The 23,570-nt window shown below is 34.5% G+C and overlaps 1 protein-coding gene across 1 annotated transcript in view; it reads right to left on the reverse strand.

The window, feature by feature from the left end:
- The window catches only part of pcdh15a (protocadherin-related 15a), a 280,344-nt gene that overhangs the window by 72,809 nt on the left and 183,965 nt on the right, over positions 1-23,570 (reverse strand). Inside the window, exons 19-21 of the mRNA XM_067385538.1 lie at positions 21,606-21,911; positions 15,231-15,455; positions 8,912-9,028 (exon numbers count right to left, since the gene is read on the reverse strand). Of these exons, the coding sequence (XP_067241639.1) occupies positions 8,912-9,028; positions 15,231-15,455; positions 21,606-21,911 (648 nt within the window). The remainder of the gene's footprint in view (positions 1-8,911; positions 9,029-15,230; positions 15,456-21,605; positions 21,912-23,570) is intronic.

The following is a 23,570-nucleotide window of genomic DNA, read 5'->3' on the forward strand; positions in this document are numbered from 1 at the left end:
TAAATCCGATGACCTGACAATACAGGATCACTCTGTGCTGTCCTGGTTTTCATGTGTAAAATCCAGCCATGATGCCAAATAAGAACACCAGATGCAGGCAAAATATGCTATAATGAATGTACTAGAGAAGTTAAATGCACACACAGTAGCATTACCTGATTCTTGGATGCTGAAAAACAATAAATATATATTGTATAGAAATCTCAATTTTAACAATCACTAACCTGACTTTATGCTTATAGTCATGATATATCATCTTGGTTACACTTTTCAATAAGGTCTTGTAAATTATCATTATTTACTGTACATCTAAAACTAACAACTACCATTAAAGGTGCCATTTAATTGAAAATTAAATTTACCTCGGCATAGTTGAATAACAAGAGTTCAGTACATGGAAAGACATACAGTGAGTCTCAAACTCCATTGTTTCCTCCTTCTTACATAAATCTCATTTGTTTAAAAGACCTCCGGAAAACAGGCGAATCTCAACATAAAACCGACTGTTACGCAACAGTCGGGGTGTACGCCCCCAATATTTGCATATGCCAGCCCATGATCGAGGCATTAGACAAGGGCAGCCAGTATTAACGTCTGGATGTGCACAGCTGAATCAACAGACTAGGTAAGCAAAGAAGAACAGTGAAAAATGGCAGATGGAGCGATAATAACTGACATGATCCATGATATCACGATATTTTTAGTAATATTTGTAAATTGTCTTTCTAAATGCTTTGTTAGCATGTTGCTAATGTACTGTTAAATGTGGTTAAAGTTACCATCATTTCTTACTGTATTCACAGAGACAAGAGCCGTCGCTATTTTCATTTTTAAACACTTGCAGTCTGTATAATTCATAAACACAACTTCATTCTTTATAAATCTCTCCAACAGTGTAGCAATAGCCGTTAGCCACGGAGCACAGCCTCAAATTCATTCAGAATCAAATATAAACATCCAAATAAATACTATACTTATGCGATTAGACATGTTGCATGAACACTTTGTAAAGATCCATTTTGAGGGTTATATTAGCTATGTAAACTTTGTTTATGCAATGATAGAGTCGAGAGCTCTGGTGGGGCGGAGAGCGTGAGAAATTAAAGGGGCAGCAGCCTGAATCTGCGCATTTCTAATTATGCCCCAAAATAGGCAGTTAAACAAATTATTAAAAAAAAAAAAAATCTATGGGGTATTTTGAGCTGAAACTTCACAGACACATTCAGGGGACACCTTAGACTTATATTACATCTTGTAAAAAAATGTTCGATGGCACCTTTAAAGTCCCACTGCAATCAATAATAATTCTATCCCTTAAAACTCATCTTTGATAAATCAAAATTACATATTTACAAAATTACATTTTTTTTTTCCCTGTGAAAATGCATCAAAATAGCTTGAATGTAACTCTAGCTTCATTAATATAAGCAGATACATGAATATAAAAATTTGTCCCACCTCCAGTCAATCACCAGCTACCTGATCCAAACTACATTTTTGAGACTGTCTTTGGTTCACTGCAGTTTTAAGGTGAAAATGCTCAGCAATGGTGTTGATTGATGAATTTCCACACAGTTTGTATTAAAGCATATTAAAAACACCACATAGACATATAAAAAACATTTAAAAACTTGATTTAGTAATGTATTAACTAAGTAACTAAGAAAAATAAATGCTTTAGAAGTATTGTTCATTGTTAGTTTATGTTAGCTAAAGTTGTTAAGTAAGGGACAATGTACATCCGGCCAGTTGTTAATGCAGAATAAACCCTGACAGTGTGATCAGGTGCCTGAAGAGGTTTATTCTGCGATAACAGCCAGCTGGATGTACATTATCTCACTTATTACATGGCTACTTGCCACATAAGTAAATAATTAGACATGAAATATTCATCTGAGTCGAAATATTTTATTAGCTCTTTACGAAGAGAGCATCTGCTAGCAAATGGCAAGTCCAAACTAGACGGACATTTAAGAGATACGGTATACAGTCATACCACATATTACACGGCATTTCACTACATAATTATGGGGATAAGAGATATTGATCTGAGATGAAACTGATTTAAAATCGTACCAGTTTGTAATCTTATAATCTATTACAGTGAACAAAATAGTCGCAAAATGGCAGCAGCTGCGTTTGTATGAAACAAAAGAGAGCGAGTCCACGATACCAGATTAAATAATGACATAACTGTACACAAATTATTGATTCGACTAAGTTTTAATATTTTATTAGCTCAGCAAAACACAAAAACTTCCACGCGGAAAAAACATTCCTAGCATATAGTGTATAGACTTCAGTTACCAGGATGAGCCTGTGTTATCTGTTTTTAGCGGTTGTTATTGAGGAATAACTTAATGCTGGATGGCACAATTGACCAATCAGAATCAAGTGTTCCACAGAGCCATGTAATAACTAATGTTAAAAAATGGAACCTTATTGTAAAGTGTTATTTATACTAATAGATACCTTTTAATAAGTCTTGGTATTATAATAAAAAGAATCAAAATTAAGCATGAAGGTACACTATATTATGAATAAAATGATGTAGGCAACTGAAACTCTTTCAGCCATGCCAATATTCGCAATACTGTGAGTGCTGGGTAGTGAAACAGTTTTTAATTTGACATCAGGGCTTTAGACACTAGTGGCATCAATTATTTAATTAAAAAAAGTTACTTTTTTTGTTTAAATCTGCACTATTTTTAATTTGTTAATACAATTCATTGTCTTAGTTTTTTATTATTTTTTTATCTATTCATTATTTCTGTACTCTGGCACAGTAAAATACATAATCTTGATCTTTAATTTCTCACAAATATTGATACATGAAATGCATAGATAGATGATATATAATGCAATTAATTTTATTAATTAAAATATAACATAATTTGATATATATATTTATATTATAACTGATTTTTTAATTAATATTAGAATAATATATAATAATATAGACCGGTCTCATTCCTGCTAATACGGTATAAAAACAGTTAACTGTTTAATATATAACATTCATGAGTCATTTTCAACAGGTGTCGCTCACTCAAACGTGAGTCAGTCACATTAGTGGGACACATTATGTTTCTGCCTAGTGATTGTATTCATGCTGTGGCGGTATGATTAATGGCTGCTGGTTGTTCTGCTCTGTAGTGACACTTCAAGGATGGAAGTCCATTACTCATCCCTTTAAATCTTTTCAAATAAAAGGAAGTCACCACTCAGGACATGAGGTTCAATCAGCATAAAGGCAAAGGAGGAGCTTTCATTACCCAGTGACCTTTGCAGCCCTGCATATAAATACCGTGTCATTATCTCATTCACCGGCGCTGTCTGGAAATGCAGCGGTGCTAGTACTGTAATCATCAGTGTTTGAGCGGGACCCTAATGAGGACGATCACTTCCTGTCCTTGTTCCACAGAACACTTTTCCTATCAAGGCCATTTTCGAGAAGGGAATTTTAAAAGTGAGAATTATCTGACTTTAATTCCAGTCATGCCTGAGAGAGACAGAGATTGAGCTGTTCCATGTCTCCATGGTGATTCACAACACAACCGGAATGATGAATCTGGTATTTCAGTGGGGCATCCAGGGTCATCAAACAAACTTTCTTCCCAGACATCAAAACCTCTCAGAAACGCACTTGCCACACAAACACACATGCAAAAAACACAGCCTCAAGAAAAGCACAAATGCATGCCACTAATAATAATGAGGCCGTCCTCTTATAATTTTTCGCAAACCTTGGATGTGTAAAGCAGACGTGTAACCTTGCGAGAATAAAATATGAGCATGCTCGGGGCTCAATAATAAGAAATTCTAGTTTGTAATAACATTTTAAAGGTTATGAAACTTGAAATTTAAAGCATGTTTTGTAGCTCACACTAGACATGTTCTTGATTTCAAAAACTGTAAAAACGGGGATGGAGCGCAACCAAATGAAACACAGTACAGGAGTCCCATGAAGCATTTTTTAAGAATACTTTAATCGACTACTTTATACTTGTTTCCAGTAGCATTTCCTGACCGTAAATTTAGTTAATTTCTGGGTCTTAGCGCTAGTTTATGCTAAACATTTTGTAAGCTTTACTACATCGCTGAACACATTCAGACACACCTTGACTGACAAAAAATGTAAAGGTTTAGTTCACACAAAAATGAAAATTCTGTCATTAATTGCTTACTCTCATGTAGTTCCAAACCCCTAAAACTTCTGTTCATCTTTGGAACACAAATTTTAATGAAATCTGAGAGCTTTCTGTCCCTCCATTGACAGCTACATAAAAACCACTTTGATGCTTCAAAAAGTTCAGAAAGAGATCGTAAAACTGATCCATATGAATTGAGTGATTTAGTCCAATTTTTTCTAAGAGACTCAATCGCCTTATGTGATGAACATATTTAATTTTCATCTGTTCCATTCATCAGCGCTGTGCCTCTACAGTTACTAATGTGTACTATAGTAACTGCAGTACTATAATAATTATGTGTCTCATGTTTTTAAGAGCAAAACAATGTTCTGTGTCTTTTTTTACTCAGAAGTAAAAAAAAAAAAAAAAAAATGTAAATAAAATGAAACTAAAGCACTTCCAGGTGGATAAAGAAAACGCCTCAGCACCATTTCCATCATTACCAGTTATTTCCGATGATTGACATCACAGAGTTTACCTGTATTTTGGTTCAAATGTGTGAATAGTATCTAACCGGTAAAAGATGAAACGATGTTTCAAGCACATTTGTGTATTTACCCGAAAAGTTGTTCTGGTAATTTTATGGTAATTTACCAGCATTACTGAGTGAAAGTGGCTATTGACTAGCACATTATTAAAAATAAATGTTTCCTTTTGTGAACTGCAGAAGAAAATGTTGAGAGTGGAGCCAGTAAACAATGACCGAATTTTCATTTTTGGATAACTCATTCCTTTAATTCTTAGACACAACACAGACTGTCTTGTCGCTTTGGCATTGTCAGCGTCCTTGAACTCAAAACAAAAAAAGAATAAAATAAAAACCTAACTTAAAACCCTTAGCAGTGTTGTGTCTCTGTCTTGCAAGTTAAGCTGTATGTCAGAGAATCCCAGCAGCACACGTCTCTCTCAGACACACTTCTGTCCTCTACGGTGATGTAAGCACACAGGGTCCTGCTTTACAGAGGGATTCAGAGCCACCTTAATCACCCTTCACTGACCACTCTCACCTGCTGTCAAGAATCGTCTAGTCACTTAAAAACACTTATTGTTATTCACAGAAAATCTTGCCCTCCGCCATGTCATCTCATTCATATCCACATTTTTTCCCTCAGATATTCTGTCATCAGGTTTGACGTCAGTGACGCCATTTGTCTCTAACCTGTGATGCGAGAGGACATTTTCAGTGAATAAATAACCAAACTAATTTTTTTTAGTATTGTTTTCTTATTTTCTCACAAGAAACAAAACTACATGCAACTCAAAATGTCAGCTTCAGAGTTCAACCTAAACTAAACTGAATTAAACTAAACTAAACTAAAATACTTTTAAAGACATTAATACTTTTATTTAGCAAGGACACGTTAAATTCATCAAGAGTGACAATAAAGACATTTATATTACAGTTACAAAAAAAAAAAAAAAAAAATGCTGTTCTTTTAAAGGTGCCATAGAAGGTCTTTTTAAAAGATATAATGTAAGTCTAAGGTGTCCCCTGAATATGTCTATGAAGTTCCAGCTCAAAATACCCCATAGATTTTTTTTTTAATTAATTTTTTAACTGCCTATTTTGGAGCATCATTAAATAAACAAAACAAAATTTAAATACTATTGATTACTATTTATTTTAAATACTATTTCACTGTTTTTACTGTATTTCTGATCAAATAAATGCAGCCTAGGTGAGCATAAGAAACTTCTTCCAGACACAAAAAATAATAATCTTACAGACCCCAGACTTTTGAACGGTAGTCATTTAAAAGTGGAATATGCAATTTTCCCATTGAAAACCCAGTGAAGACCATATTTTAATATCAGTCAATGTTTAGTTGAATAAGACGTGGGCTAAAAAGTGGTTCCAGAACCCCTGCTGTTTCCTTGAATGTACTGTAAGCAGCACCAACCATAGCTCATAATTTTGTGACAACTGCAACGACCACGCAGTGAAACATTAAAAGCTACAAATTTCAATAGCAACATCTCAGTACATTTTAACACCCACTAATGAAAAGGCCATTCCTGATCACCAATTGAAAATGCTTCCTCTGTATTACAGGCACCCCTGCTGTAAGCTTTGTTTACCTTAGAGGAAAGTGATTGGAAGAAAACTGAGGCTATAAATGTCGCCTACAGTTGTTTGTGAAGTTTGGCATTTGTGAAAGACAAATTAACAGACTTTAAAAATACTTTTATACACTAACTACATTCAGACATCTTTGAAACTCAGATGCCATTGTTGTCCAGAGTTACTGAGAGCCAATAAAATCTGTTAACGATATGTCTGCACAGAGCATATAGACACTCAGAAATCCACAAAGCATCTTTCTGTTTTACAGTCTGTGGATGATAAACATTTACAGGCATTCAGCGCATATCCAGCCTCTGGCATGCACTGCCACTCCGAATAAACCAAACCTCAGGCAGCGAATAACCTTGTTTATGTAATTTATAAGGTAATAAGAGATGTGTGTCTTGGCTATACTATAATGGACTTTTGTTTCCATCCAGCTGTAAAAGTTGCAAAGCATGCTGGGCTGCATTCTAAAACCCAATACATGTTTTTACTCTCTGATGAAAACACAAAAAATCATTTCCGGATTCTCCACGGTGGCAAAATATGTGTCGTTGCGTGTAATTTCATTTCTGAGTCGTCTAGCGTGTGAGAAAGAGAGGCCAGTCTCCAGATGGCAAACGTAAAACGGCTCTGTCAGATCAATCAAATAAAGATGCAGAAAGAGAGTGACAGCGCAGAACAAACCGATTATCCACAACAGCAGACTAACATGTTAATGGAGGGACATGTAAACAGATACACAAGTGGGACTCTAAACTCTCATACAAAGTAAAACAACACTATAAAGACTTCAGATGAAAAAATCCAAATGAGTTTAAAGAGTTCAGGGATGAAATCATGCACTCAAAGAATGAATAAACTGATTAGTCTTAACTCGAGCTAAACTTTTAGTCATTTGAAACACACTTAAAGGATTAGTTCAGAATTCAAATTTCCTGATAATTTACACACCCCCATGTCATCCAAGATGTTATGTCTTTTTTTCTTCAGTTGAAAAGAAATTAAGGTTTTTGAGGAAAATATTCCAGGATTTTTCTCCATATAGTGGACTTCAACGGCTACCAATGGTTTGAAGGTCCAAACTGCAGTTTCAGTGCAGCTTCAAAGGGCTCTACACAATCCCAGATGAGGAATAAAGGTCTTATCTAGCAAAATGATCAGTCATTTTCTAAAAAAATATAAAAGGTCTATACATTTTAACCACAATTACATGTCTTGCACTAGCTCTGCGATGCGGCACGCATTACGTAATCACTTTGGAAAGGTCACGCGTAACATAGGCTGAAATACCAAACAAGTGTTTACAAAGAGAATGTGTAAAGACTAAGTCAAACGACAAAAAAGGTAAAAAAAAAACAATGTCGGATGATTTTGAAGTTGTAGGAGAAAATGAGAGGAAGTGTTTCACCCTACCGTGGTACTTCTGCCTACATCACATTTGACCTTTCCAACGTGATTACATAACGCATGGTGCATCGCAGATCATTTCAAGACAAGCATTTGTGGTTAAAAAGTATATAATTCTTATATTTTTTTAGAAAATGACAGATTGTTTCGCTAGATAAGAGCCTTGCTCCTCGGCTGGGAATTTAATGTTTTTGAAAGAAGTCTCTTCTGCTCATCAAGGCTGCATTTATTTGATTAAAACCACAATAAAAACAGTAATATTGTGAATTAGTATTACAATTTAAAATAACTGTTTTTCTATTTTAATATATTTAAAATTTTTATTTATTCCTGTGATGCAAAGCTGAATTTTCAGCATCATTACTTCAGTGTCACATGATCCTTGAGAAATCATACTAATGTAAGGTTTTTGTTATATGGGTCACTCATAGTCACGTTAAATAATAATGATTACAATACTGACTAAAATAATCATGATTTTATATATATATATATATATATATATATATATATATATATACACACATATATATATATATATATATATATATATATATATATATATATATATATATATATATATATATACACACACATATATATACACACATATATATATATATATATATATATATATATATATATATATATATATATATTTCTTTTTTTTTTTTCATTATCGAGCAGCGATGATAAAAAGAAGGTTCAAAAGTACCATTTATTTATTTGAAATAGAAATCTTCTGTAACATTTTAAATGTCTTCATTTTCACTTTTGATGAATTTAATGCTGCCTTGGATAAGTAAGATAAAAGTAATCATTTCCTTCAAAAAAAAAAAAAAAAAAAAAAAATACATAAAAAATCATTGTGACCCCAAACTTCTGAACAGTATTTGAGAACAGTTGTTTTGAACAGTGTATTTATTCAGCCTTCACTTGACTGTGAATGTGCAGTGCTGGCCCCACAATTTTCATTTGAGACATATTTCAAATATCTAACTCTAAGCAACCTGTAAATATTCCTAATACCTACACATAACAAATCCTCAAACAAACCCTGCATTTTTCCAGGGTTTCAAACATGAAGTAAAAATATGACAGAAATGAATCACTGAACCTCCAAAATTGCAGGTCTGTTATAAAAATGAATCACAATTTGCAACAACAAATTGGTTACTGTCAAGGTTTATCATTTGAGGATGAGTCAGAGATCTCAGAAGTGTAGTTCATGTGTACTTACTGGAGGATCCTGATCTTCTGCAAACACAACTGTGATAACTGTCCCCTTCTCTGCATTTGGAGCCACCATCCCTTTATAAAGAGCCTGTCTGAAGACCGGGGAGAAATCATTCATATCCTGAAAAGAACAGGGAGAGAGAGAGACATGGATAAAATATGTATTAACAACACTCATTAAAACAGGACTGAGGTAAGCAGGGCCCTCTGGCAAAGTGATTCTGTTCTGTCTGCTGTCATCCCTTTAGTGAGGAGTGACACAATGATAAATAGAGTATTATTCAGTTTATGGATGCTGATGTTTTTCACTGCTATCCACTACTACTGTAAAATAGCACTTTACAATGTCTTTCAAGGTGTTTTAAAGTCAAAATTAAATCAAAATATCACTTTTTTTTAATACTCATTGTCTTATTGTGCACAATTTATCAGTGTGTGTTATTTCTAAGAAACAAATATCCTTTATGCCATAATATAACTTTTTTCCCCCTAAAAAATTGGTCACAACCTCATGGTTTCATGTATAGTAATTCTGGTGTGTCAGTTTAAATTCTCTTATGCTTACCAAGGCTGCATTTATTTGATCAAAAGTACAGTAAAAACAGTAATATTGTGAAATATTATTACAATTTATGAAAAAAAATTCTATATGAATATATCTTAAAATGCAATTTATTCCTGTGATGGCAGTGACACACTGACTTTTCAGCATCATTACAGTCTTCAGTGCCACATGATCCTTCAGAAATCAGTATAATATGCTCAAGAAACATTTCTTATTATTATCAATATTGAAAACAGTTTATTCTGCTTAATATTTTGTGATACTACTATTCAAAAGTTATTTTAAATTGTAATAATTTCACAATATTGCTGTTTATTATTTTTGCTTAAAATATTCCTATTTTTGATCAAATAAATTCAGCCTTGATGAGCTTAAAATATAAATGGTGAGCATAAGAGACTTTTTTAATTATTACTTTATTAATTATATAAAAGATCATCTTAATTATTCCAAACTTGTGACCTGTAATGTGTACTGTAGTGTGTAGGAAGCAAGGCTGCTCACTATTTTGGAACTGAACCTCTAATACCCCTTTTCCACTAGAATGGTTCACGTTCTGGAGCCAGAGCCTGTTCTCGGCCAGCCGAACTGGAGCCTGTCCTGGACCGGCCACCTGCTTCCACAGACTTGAGGACTATAACCAGACTATAACCACTGGTGCATCCTGGTGTTTGTGGAGGCAGTGTGGCACTTCTGTTTTGCTGTTCACAGTACCAGGAACACTGTCCTTTTTGGAGATTTACTGAAACTGAAACTGTTGTTTTGCTTGCTGTCTTGACTCTCTCGCAGGCACAGTTTTATATATTTAGGTATAAAGAACAATTGCTCAACATTACATTACATTGCTCAATGAGACAGCGACAGCATTTCTCTGCCTGATCTTTCCGGCTCAGAACCCCCTTTTCTGCAGTGGAAATGCACAGAACGGATGGAGAACACAAGGACATGGACACAGGCTAGGAACCTGCACCAAAACTTTATGAGACATGCAATTTCAGCAGTATGCCGCAGGGAGAAGCTGCTGCTGTTATATTCAGCATCTCGTCACTGGGAGTTGCCCACCTGAAAAGCACATCGATACTCCCTGACCTTTCACCTCAGCATGAGCTCAAGTGGCTGAAACTACAGCAGAAGCAATAGGGATCTATATGCAGCAAGCTGCTCTTCTCTCAGAGTCGAGGGGATGAGGGCTGCAGACAGACACAGGATCGAAATAACCCTGAAACTCTTCAGAGGGTCAAGTGACCCTTTCTGAATGTTCTTAGGGGTTTTGACCAGGGATGGATGTGCCCACACACAGCCTCACTTTGCCTGATAGTCAGGAAAAAAAAAAAAAAATTCCTGTAAGACCTTTAAATCTCCCATAAGCCCAGCTATGATAACTCTATCCTGACATTAATAATATTGCCTTCACCTCAGCTCAAGCGTCATTACAATTTGTTACACCATCTCCACTGCAGCAAAACTAACAGGATGCAAACTTTGAAGGCAGAGTTCAAGGTAAAAAGTTGAAGGTAAACATCAGTGAGAGACACAAAGAAACTCAGATTCAAGGCACATCTGAAGATAGCAGCAGCACAACTACAATTCACCTCTTTGTTTTTTATCCCACAACAAAACACTTGATGCAAAGATCATGAAAATCTCCAGGGCTTTAATTTGATCTCATATGAAATAAGTCAGCATCTATAAACACACACTGTAATAAGAGAAACAATCTTAAATAAATATTCTATGATATTTTCAACCTAAAGTCTATGTACCACATGCTGTCAATCACATTTGGCTGAGAAATTACCCTCAAAAGATCAAAGAGATCTTATTTTATTTTATTTTTTATTATTAATATGGAAATATGATTGATACTCTAAAAAAAGAACATAAATCTGCCAGTAGGTGGCAGTAAATGTCTTAATGAGTGAGTCATTGAGTCATTATTTTATTCAATTCGTTCAAAGGGCTGATTCATTGAGATGGTCCTCACTGCAGAACACAAGATCCAGGGGGTGGGTTTAGATCTAGATCCAACTCCTCCCACTTTGCATATCCCTAAACCTACCTGTCTCTGCCCCCCAGATCTAAACCTACCCATCTCCACACCCTAGATCTGGATCCAACTCCTCCCACTTTACATATCCCTAAACCTACCGCCTCCACCTCCTGGATCTCGAGTGTTCTGCAGTGAGGGGCTACTGGATTAATTCAGGAATTAAGTAAATGGCGCTCTTTATCAATCACCCGAGTGATTCGCTCAAACACAGATTCATTCAGAAACTAAACACAGCTGTGTGTTGCTTGGAGACGCACACAAACGTTCTGCTCTGGCTTTACAGATACTATTTTCATTGGCAAAATTAAGCAAAAGCAGACAATATGTCTAAAAGATAACTTCTGGTTTATTGAACTGTTGTATAAAAATCAATATCGCATTTGCACTCGTGCTATTCGGGACAGCAACTGCACTCATATGTTGCGCTCATTACTGGTGACAACTCATACAGTGGCATTCTTGACCAGATATCTTGAATTTTAGGATCATTCTAACTGCATTCTATAGACTCAGTTTACTGTGTCACGCAGTCCAGCTTCATATTCGTCAACAATCAACTGTATATATATACAGAGTATATATATATATATATAAATATATATAAAAAATTATATATAATTTTTTCGTCTGCTCACCAAGGCTACATTTATTTAATTAAAAATACAGTAAAAACAATAATATTGTGAAATATTATTACAATTTAAAATAACTGTTTTCTATTTGAATATATTTGACAAAGTAATTTATTCCTGTGATGGCAAAGCTGAATTTTCAGCATCGTTACTCCAGTCTTCAGTGTCACATGATCCTTCAGAAATCATTCTAATATGCTGATCTGCTGCGCAAGAAACATTTAATGTGTACAATTGTACAAAATATTTGTGTACAATATATTTTTTCAGGATTATTTGATGAATAGAAAGTTCAAAAGAACAGTGTTTATCTGAAATCTAATCTTTTGTAACATTATAAATGTCTTTACTGCCACTTTTGATTGATTTAATGCATCCTTGCTGAATAAAAGTATTCATTTCTTTAATTTCTTTTCAAAAAAATAAAAATAAAAATTCTTACTGACCCCAAACTTTTGAACGGTAGTGTATAATGCTACAGAAGCTTTGTATTTCAGATAAATGCTGTTCTTTTGAACTTTCTATTCATCAAGGAATCCTGAAAAAAAAAAAGTACACAACTGTTTTCAACATTGAAAATAATCATAAATGTTTATTGAGCAGCAAATCAGCATATTAGAATGATTTCTGAAGGATCATGTGACACTGAAGACTGGAGTAACGATGCTGAAAATTCAGCTTTTCATCACAGGAATAAATTACTTTGTCAAATATATTTAAATAGTACACAGTTATTTTAAATTGTAATAATATTTCACAATATTACTGTTTTTTTTTACTGTATTTTTAATTAAATAAATGTAGCCTTGGTGAGCAGACGAAACTTCTTTTAAAAACATTAACAATCTTAGTGGTTCCAAACTTTTGGACTGTACTGTACTGTGTATATATATATATATATATATACACACACTGTACATACACTGCCCTCCAAAAGTTTGGAAACACCCCTGGCAAAGTGTGGTTTTGGACGATATCAGCATAAATCCTTATCATTTTTTGGTGCAAATACATTAAAGTAATTTGACATTATCATTGAAGACCAGCAATAATAACTTTCATTTTGATTACAAAATAATGGCAACATATACATGTCAAAGTCAGACATGCCCCTTTGCTAGCTGTGATGCCTGGTTACTGGTTTAAACTTGGCCCAGGTTTTTGGTTCAGCACACCTTAATAGCTTCAACAATTGATTGCCAATTAAGTTTAGAATACGATGAACCAATTAGAACCCAGTTAAGGTCAAATAGCTGCTAATGGTGGATATTTTGATGAATCGAAAATGTCATGTTTTTCTATGTATAAACTGTTTATATAATAAAATATGTTTTCGTAGTTTGTGTTGTCCCTTATCAGTGCAAAATTATCACAAATTAAAAAGGATTCATGCCAATATTGTCCAAAACCCAACTTTTCTAGGGCGTTTCCAAACTTTTGGAGGGCAGTGTATATATACTAAAAATGAAAATTATTTACTTTTTGTTTTTTGTGACAACTAATCTATGGCACTCCCATGCATCAAAGTAGTCGGACCAATGGTTCTCTACTTACGGATATGACGAGACATGGGCGAGTGACATATGTACCAAAATTCCCACAAAAAACATCCCGCCATTTCTAAAATATAAACACTTATAATAGGCTTACCATAGTGAATTAGGGTAAGACAAAAACACGCTTTGGAACAAGGATCGTTGATGTATTGACTCAAAATTTTGAGTTACATAGTGTACCTTTAAAATTGAAAACTGAAAATTCACAAATTAAAGCTTAAATAGCATTGATTATGAGATATAACATATAAATAATTAATTGCATCCAAAAATTAATCAATATATACACCCTGAATCCCTAAATTATTGTACAATTAACACAAAGGAAGCACATCTTAAATTTGTTAAATGTCATCTTTTGAACTTAAACTTGAAAAGCACAGATTATTTTGATAAATGCAGGCGACCCCGCAGCAAGGTGAATCGAAGCTCATTTGCATGTATTTGCTCTGGACTTCCCACAGTTAAGCATGTACAGGCTGTAGCGATCAAAGGAAGCAAAACTGATTTAATGAGTCATTCGCGGCTGCTCGTAGGATGCATTTGGGCCATTTGCTCTCTTTGGCCACAATCAGGAAAGGTGTGCTTTGTGGGTCATTAAGTGCATTAGATTTTGTTATGCATGAATTGGTCCACATTAATCATAGAAATTAAAGTTAATATAACATTACATATTTTTTTCTCACAATGCTAACTTATATTGTTAACTTCCACAATTATTAATGTTAAAAATTATGTAGTATAAATAGTAAACACTGACCAAATTTCCTACTTGCATGCTGTAACTGCATCGCTCATCTTAAGTTAATGTTAGCTATAGCGCAAACTAATGTATACATCCTTACTGAAAACATTTTCATTAGATTTACATAATTAAAATGCAAGATTTTACACGAAGTTCAACAAGTTCAGTTTTCATCACACACGCTCACACTCACTCCAGCTGCTGTAAACTGGAGGAGGCTAATCCTTCTGTTCTGATCCCCCAGCTAATCTTCGGAGGCGCTGGAGAGCACTCCCGTTAAAATCCTCACATAATTGCAGTCACAAAGCTAATGAGTCATTCAGGCCTTGAATAGCTGTGCCAGGCTAGCATCAGAACCTGCACCGAGCTTTGTCTGTCACTCCTGTCACCGTCAACCAGAAATATCACAACGAGAAAGTAGGAAAACACAGGCGAGGATCCAGTAAACAACGCCCACAATCCTGCCAACATAGCGGTTTCTCTTTCAAGACTAATTGAATTCAGGAGATCAAATCTTTTGTAGGCATTACTGGAACAGAGTCAACGGAGCTTCTGCGAGGAGCGTTAGCGTGTAGACAGTATGGACGAGCTTTCAAAGTTCTAATCCAATCACCACTAGACCTGATGAAAATTTGCTTCCATCCTCCCAAGTTTAAACCATCTCCGTATTGAACCTGCTGAACTTGCAGAGTTTCTCATGCTGCCGCTGAGACTGCCGTGATAAAACAGAGTGTTTTAAAGCGATGAGCGACTCATGCACTCTTAGCGGCCTTACCGTGATTCTAACGATGACTGTGGCCGTTCCAGGAGGGAGAACTCCACCGTGATCTAACGCCTCCACTTCAAACGTGTAGGTGCTGTTTCCTGCTGCCAATTCCTCAAAGTCTACTGCCTGCAGGACTGATATGGCGCCGGTCAGACGGTTCACGGCGAAGAGCTGCCGAGCCGCTTCTGTTTTTATTCTGTAGGTCACGTTAGAGATGAGATCGGCGTCCGTTGCCTGAGAGACACAGATGAATGAGAACAGACAGAATAAAGGTTAAAATAGAGAGAACTAATGATCCACGTTTTGCCAGGTATGGTAGGAATAAAGTAGCCTATCAAATTCCTTAAAGGGAATTTTCTCATCATTTATTTACCCTCTGGTTGCGCCAAATCTGTATGACTTACTTTCTTTTGTGGAATGCAAAAGATTATATTTTCATGAAAGTCAGTATTTCTTTGGACCCCATTGACTTTCAATGTATAGACAAAAAACAGTGGAAAACCATAGTGCTTTCGTGCAAAATGAGGGTGAATAAATTCCATGTATTGTCTTTCAGACAATAATAAAGTAAACAAGAATTGGCATACATTTTACTTTCCTAATTCCACAAATTTTAAAATGAAACAATAAATATATATTTTTTAAAATTGGTCAAGATTTGGTTTTATTCACCTGCAACTAATTAGATCATCTTGGCTGATCACTGGCTTGATCAGATCAATTGAGAAATATTAAAACGGTGGCCTCATGATTAGAATGAAATTCTGTTCATAACTCATTTTAATTTTGTAATTTTTGTGTGGAACTGAATATTCAACTAGAAAAAAAAACGTAAGGCGGGACTTATTGGATTGTGAAATGCTGCCAGAATTGAGGCAGGTGGTTGGAGAAGATAGGCTGAAAGAGGCTTTTGTAAACAGTACTGGGTAGATTACTTAAATTATTAAATTATTATTACAAATTATTTACTGATTCCAAATTACATGACTGATTCCAAATTATAGTGGTGTATTAGAGGTAAAAAATTATATAAATACTGTTCGGTTTCTCGCACAAACTGATCGTTTCGTGTCTTAGGACATCAATGTGTCGTCACGAGCCGCAGGGTTTCATTTGGATTTGTCTATGGAAGTTTTTTCGACTCTTATTGTTCAAGTTCCCAATCACTGCTATTATTTGACTGACAGACGGCAGCGGTTGCAGTTAAAAATCATAATTTGCGTTCGACTGAAGAAAAAAAGTAATCTACATCTTGGATGCACTGGGGGTAAGCAGATAAACATCAAATTTTCATTTTTGGGTGAACTATCCCTTTAATATAACCTGCGTCATTTGTCAGTAGGTAATATAACCTGACTACTTTTTGATTACTTTTAGATGACTTTTGACCTAACTCGTTTATCACATTGATAGGATAATCTTGTACCATATTGATATAAAAATACAAAGAAAAACATATTCCTTTCTTTGTTATCAGCAACATGAAGTGCATTAAATATTACATTATGTCAGGGTTTCCTAGACTGGGGTTTGTGATGGAACTGCAAGGGGTTCGTGAGTTTAATAAAAATAAAAGCTAATAAGTGATCCAATCATAAAAATGTAAAATTTAAATACAGAATTTTAAAATATAAATAATTAAAGTAAAACACTTACTAAAAAAGATGTCATCATGCATGTCATCTGACCATCAACCGACATCAGAGAACCAAATTAATTTTATTATTATTATTTATTATTATTATAATTGACTTTTTTTTTTTTTTTATTGAACTAATTATTAACTAAAAATCTAAGGGCTTATGTCAGGTAAATATATTAGGTCAAAGAGATTTAGCTGCAAAAAAAGTTGGGGAATCCCTGCATTGCATGTAAATATGAAATTATGTGAAATTATGTGAATGTTTGAAAGACAAAAATCTTCCAAAGACAACTACTAAATGGTTAAATTGTAAATAATAATATAAAATAATAATGAATGTGTTCGTCAGGAGTTAAATTAGATATGCAATGCTGAGAAAACACTTGTTAACATATTTAACATATTGTAAATGCATTCTGTAAATGCACTGATCAAATGATGTGTGGCTCTCAGTTTTCAGTGACAGTCACATGACTAGTGGCAGGTCTGTATGTGCAATTCCACAAACCTGGAAGACCTTCTGAACATATATAAGCAGAAGGCTTTTTATAGAAAGGAACATTTAAAAGATAAAAAAAAGACGTAGTAGGGACAATCAATGAATTATGGATAATTTACTGCCATTTTGAGAATAACATATAGTCATATAATCAATAAAAAAAGTAACTTTAGTCTGATTGCAAGTATTTTAAAATGTAATATAATCTTAATTACAAGTATTTAATTTTTTGGAATCTGATTACGTAATCTAGATTATATATTACTACCCATCAATCTTTGTAAATTACTGCAATTAAATTTACTGCAAAAATGTTGCTTCACCCCAGTGACCAAATATTCTTATGCTGTACACTACAAACATCTGTTCAGTGATTCATTCTTCAGCAGGTTCCTGCAACTGAATCATTCTCATTGAATCAACTCTAGATCAACTCCTCTGTAATGCTGTAATATTGTTACAATCAATCAATCAATCAATCAATCAATCAATCAATCAATCAATCAATCAATCAATCAATCAAATAAATGAATATATAAATTAATATTACTGAATAAAACTATTTGCAATAATGCGCACTGGTGAATTGTGCACAATCAAACCAAAAACATGTATTAAGAAAGTAAAAAGCATTAGTCAGCACTACACATCATAAATATGATAGCAGAAGAGCAGCAAAGATTCTCTCTGCATTAGATGACAGGATATTAAAACCAAAGTCCAAGCTATACTAGACATTTTTCACAGAACTAACTTTTATTTTCTAAGACATTTTTTCTAAATACGTTTTGAGTTTGCCTTATTTTCTATGCTATTGTGTGAAATGTTTTACTTAAAATGTGTGCTTGAGCTACCCTTCTTTAAAATAAATGCCACTTGGTTTGATATTTTGTTATATATTGCAATGACATTTATATATTTTTAAATGTGCCTCAGGTGTCCAAATATATTTTGGGGCCACTGCACATGCTAACCACGATTCATAGCTGTGTTCCACATGCGTGTGTATCTGAAGCTGATTAGGAGTGAAAGCTAACAGGCAGCGGAGTACAGGAAAGGAGAGACGCTCTGAGCAGCTCTGTCTCTCTGTGGGTGTGGGAACCTTTCAGGTGTCTTTCTTTGATGTGGTAGGCACAAGGAATTAAATTCTACACTGATCTCAAAGGTTTCAGAAGTATATAAATAAAGCTTGGGACCCCTAGAGAGAAACAGCACAGGGAATCTGATTAGTTGATCAGCCCCGGACCAGATCCTGTCACCAGGACCCACAGCGCTCTGACACCAGCCAGTGCTGCAGGGACCCGCAGGTGTCAGACACACTGAGATAAAAATAAAGCAGCAAGATCACTGTCTTCAAACAGTGTCACTCATTTGCCCCTGAACCACCGAGCACACACACACAACCTTATTTTTCCTTAAGTCTGAATCCAAATTCACTTTTCAGTTGTGCCTGCTGATACTGCTACGTATGTGTACACATATTGTTTTAGCATTTTATGAATGTAAATGCAACCACATGTTTTTTTATGTTTTATACTGTGTGTATATATGTATAATTGACAAAAAAAGAGACACAAATCAATTACATTTTAAAATATCTTAAAACTCTTATAAATTGTACTAATATTTTGCAATATTACTGTTTTGTACTGTATTTTTTTTGTCAAAAAATCTTAATCGTTTCAAACTTTTGAACAGTAGTGTATATATAAATATGAATATTATTAAAATATTTTATTTTTATTTTTTTTAATATATATATATATATATATATATATATATATATATATATATATATATATTAAAAAAAATAAAAATAAAATATTTTAATAATATTCATATTTATATATACACTACTGTTCAAAAGTTTGAAACAGTAGTTATATATATATATATATATATATATATATATATATATATATATATATATATTTATATTAGGGGTGTAACGATACATTGTTATACTGAGATGTCGCAATGCAACGATATGATTTGTAGATGTAAACGATATGATTCATGATATAGAGTTAGTTTTGTCAGATTCAGCTTACTGTATTTAAAAGGTATAATCCATCCAAAAATGTAAATTCTGTCATCATGTACTCACCCTCATGTCATGTCAAACCCAAATGATTTTCGTTCAACTTACAAATAAAAATGGAAAAAAATAGAAGAAAATTTACAGAGTTTCAGCGACATGTTCAGTGACTATATTCAGTGTAGATGTGTCGTCCCCTTGGTAGTAATTGCGATGGGCTGGGGTTTGTCCCCCTTGGGAGAAATCGCAGGGGCCCCCAGGACCACGGGGCACCATGCAATTGTGCATTACGTGGTGGGCAAGCATGCAATGCATATATTTATATGAGATATGTCATGATATACATATACACACACACACATATATATATATATATATATATATATATATATATATATATATATATATGGGCCATTGACAAATAAGGTATTTAAAAGTGTAAAAAAAAAACATAATGGAGATATAATTAATTGTATTAAGTGTTAACAATGAGATTATGTGATTTTTATAATCATTTAACACTGCTTTTGTCATTTTTTACAAGATGTACAAAATTTGTCGTCAAAAAAGACATTCAGTTTAACTAAAATTTCGGTTTTACCAAATGACACTTTTGGTTATACCGAATGACGTTATTTTCAAACAATGCTAACAGGCTGATATCTACCTAGCCAGTTAGCTTGATAGCTAGCTAACAAAGGGACAATCAAAACATTTTATATTTAGTACAAGTTTTTAAAATATTACAACATTTTCCTTATTTTATAGCGGTTGCACCAAATGACCTGATGTTTCGGGACATGCGTATGAGCAAGTGGAAATGTTAATTTTTCAAATAGTTAAGAGAGAGTTAATTACTTTGCTTCACAACCATGTGGTCCTTTGCAGGTGTCTGAATGATGTCACATCCTGTCACATGATATTGACTGCATGAGTTGATCCAAAATGGTCCCTTTATATTGATTACTCCAAATTACATTCCAGACATTCTTTCTTATAACAAAGCAATCAATCACAATTGGCCTTTGGACGGTTAAACCGAATGACCTTTTGACACTTTAAAATACCTTTATATGGTGCAAAATATAATTAAAACCTTTTGGATTCAATAAAAGAGATGTAGTTGTACTACCTTTGGATGTCATATCTTTGTTTTTCATTATTATTAAGGCCTCTGGACACACAAAAAAAGGCCCGTCACGTCATTGACCCATATGTGTTAAAAATATCATTTATAAAATAATATATGTAAAACACATATTTGAATTACTCTATTATTCACTTAATTTATATTCTGCTAATTAATTTCAGATCACTATTAATCTTTTGATGCTTCAACCCAAACCTACATCTATGGCAAACTGATCAAAAGATCAAAATAAAATCCCCCAAAATTTTGCCTGACTAAAATTACTTGTAAAATGACTTGAGCCATCAACAAAATAAACCTCAGCTGACATTCAAACAACATTGGACCTTGCTGACTTTTACATATGAGACACTTTTCAAAATATCTTCCACAGAAGAATAAGTCATACAGGTTTAGAAAGTCATGAGTGAGACAGATGAAAATAATGACAGAATTTTCTTGTGTGGCTGAACTACTACAGTATCCCTTAAAGTTGCACTGCAGATCATATCCAATTAAGGCAGAGTTTTACATTATAGTGGCCTGACAGTTTAGTGAGTTTGTCACTGAGACTTTTTGCTCATTTTAGTCTAAATTCATGGGTGATTGTGTTGTTACGTTGGCGTTCTGCTAAAACTCCCAAGAGCGTGATCGTTTAGAGGCACATTTACCACAAGACAGCATCTCCGGCTTTTCACACTGGGTCTGTCAAGCTTGTCAATATTTATCTAGTTAAATATGCAACCCGTCAGGAATAAACAGGGAAATGCAGAGACGTTTTCCTCCACACTCTCAGGGGAAACTAAACACACATAATCAGCCAGTTACTGTCAGGCCAGAAGACACAACACAGATAGACAGACACATAAATAAACACACACCCACAGACAATCTGTTTTTCCTTCCTTTCTAAAAGTCAGGTTAGATGCCCAGTCAAACGAAGGATGACTGGTGACGCAAACATTTCACAGTTCACCTTTAACTTTCTCAACAGTTCATGTCGCTCATCAATGTCAAATCATGAAGTATTCAGATAGCTATCGATGAGTCAAGCGCAATGAGAGCGGAGCACTTACACTGAGTCTCAGGATGATGGTTCCACCCGGGGTGTTCTCTTGGACGTTGACTGTGTAGGTGGGCTGGGAAAACACAGGGCTGTTGTCATTGATGTCTGTCACCTCCACCAGCAGCGTGATGGTGGTCCTGCGGGGGTCGACCGCCCCATCTGACGCCTCCACGATCAGATCGTACCGGCTGCGAGTCTCTCTGTCCAACGGGACAGCTGTGAAGATGCTGCCCGTGGCGTTTATGGTGAACAGAGACGCAAAAGTGAGCAGCCGGTATCGGACCTGACCGTTGAGTCCGGCATCAGGATCTGTGGCCTGAAAACAGAGACATGCATTCATGATCATGCATTTTTATTTATGCAGTATACAGTCAATTAAATAAATAATTAAATGTACGCTACCACTCAAAAGTTTGGGGTTAGTAAGATCTTTTAAATCTTTAATCTTTTAAATTGATCTGAAGTGATTTATTTATAATGTTATCAAAGACTTCTATTGTTCTTCTTCTAAGTATTTCTTTCTAAGTATTTCTAAGTACTTCTAAGTTATTCTTTCTAAGTATTTCTTGTTGAATACTTCTATTCAACAAGGAAGCCTGAAAAAAATATTGATAATATTAGGAAATGGTTCTTGAGCACCAAATCAGCATATTAGAATGATTTCAGGATCATGTGACACTGAAGTTAAAATATTATTGTTTATACTGTATTTTTGATCAAACTTCTTTCAAAAACATTAAAATCCCAAACTTTTGTATGATACATACAATATGAACGTTAAAGGATTAGTTCATTTTCAAATGAAAATTAGCCCAAGCTTTACTCACCCTCAAGCCATCCTAGGTGTATATGACTTTCTTCTTTCTGATGAACACATTCAAAGAAATATTAATAAATATCCTGACGCATCCAAGCTTTATAATGGCAGTGAACAGGGTTTACGAGTATGAGCTGAAGAAAGTGCTTCCATCCACATCCATCTATCATAAACATACTCCACACGGGTCCGGGGGGTTAATAAAGGCCTTCTGAAACGAAGCGATGCGTTTGTGTAAAAAAATATCCATATTTAACAAGTAATGAAGTAAAATATCTAGCCTCTGCAAGACCGCCTTCCGTATTCAACATACAAAGAAAGTGTAAAACTCTTACAGTTCAAAAAGCTTACGCTACATCCTACACCTTCCCTATTCAACTTACGGAAAAAGCTTAACTGACGCGATGCCAGTTTACACTTTCTTCGTAAGTTGAATACGGAAGGCGGTCTGGCAGAAGCTCATACTCGTGAACCCTGTTCACTGCCATTATAAAGCTTGGATGCGTCAGGATATTTATTAATATTTCTCCGATTGTGTTCATCAGAAAGAAGAAAGTCATATACACATAGAATGAGGGTGAGTAAAGCTTGGGCTAATTTTCATTTGAAAGTGAACTAATCCTTTAAAAAGGAGGGGGGGGGGATAGTACTTTTTTAAATATTAAAAAACGACTAAAATAAAAAGGAAAGCAATTTAAATACAGTATTTTTATTTTAAAATTCAAAATAATAAAAAAAGCTTTTTAAATGGTATATGTTAAAATTTATAAAGCAAACCTGTCATTTTTATCCCATAATTTTAACAAATATATTGTTAATGTAATATAAAACTAATCAAATTAAAGCTTTTTGCAATGAATACACAGCCTGTACAATAAATAAATAAATAAAATAAACCCTAAAAATAATCGCTAGCGGTCCTTTAGGGCAAAGAATTAAAGACTTGCTGAACTAATCCTAATTCCTGCATGGTTACAGCGGCTCATTTGTATGTGAGGAGGGGAGCAGAGCTCGGCTGTAATGGCTTCAGAGGTGCCTGCCATAATTCCTTCCTGTAGTAATTACAGATGCAGATGGGAAGAATAACTGGGGGGGTTATTAGGGAAGCATGCAGAGCAACTGGCATGAACGACAGAGACTCCAGGAGAAGAGAGGGAG

This window comes from Chanodichthys erythropterus, chromosome 5 (assembly GCF_024489055.1).
Source record: "Chanodichthys erythropterus isolate Z2021 chromosome 5, ASM2448905v1, whole genome shotgun sequence".
NCBI classification, from domain to species: Eukaryota; Metazoa; Chordata; class Actinopteri; order Cypriniformes; family Xenocyprididae; genus Chanodichthys; species Chanodichthys erythropterus.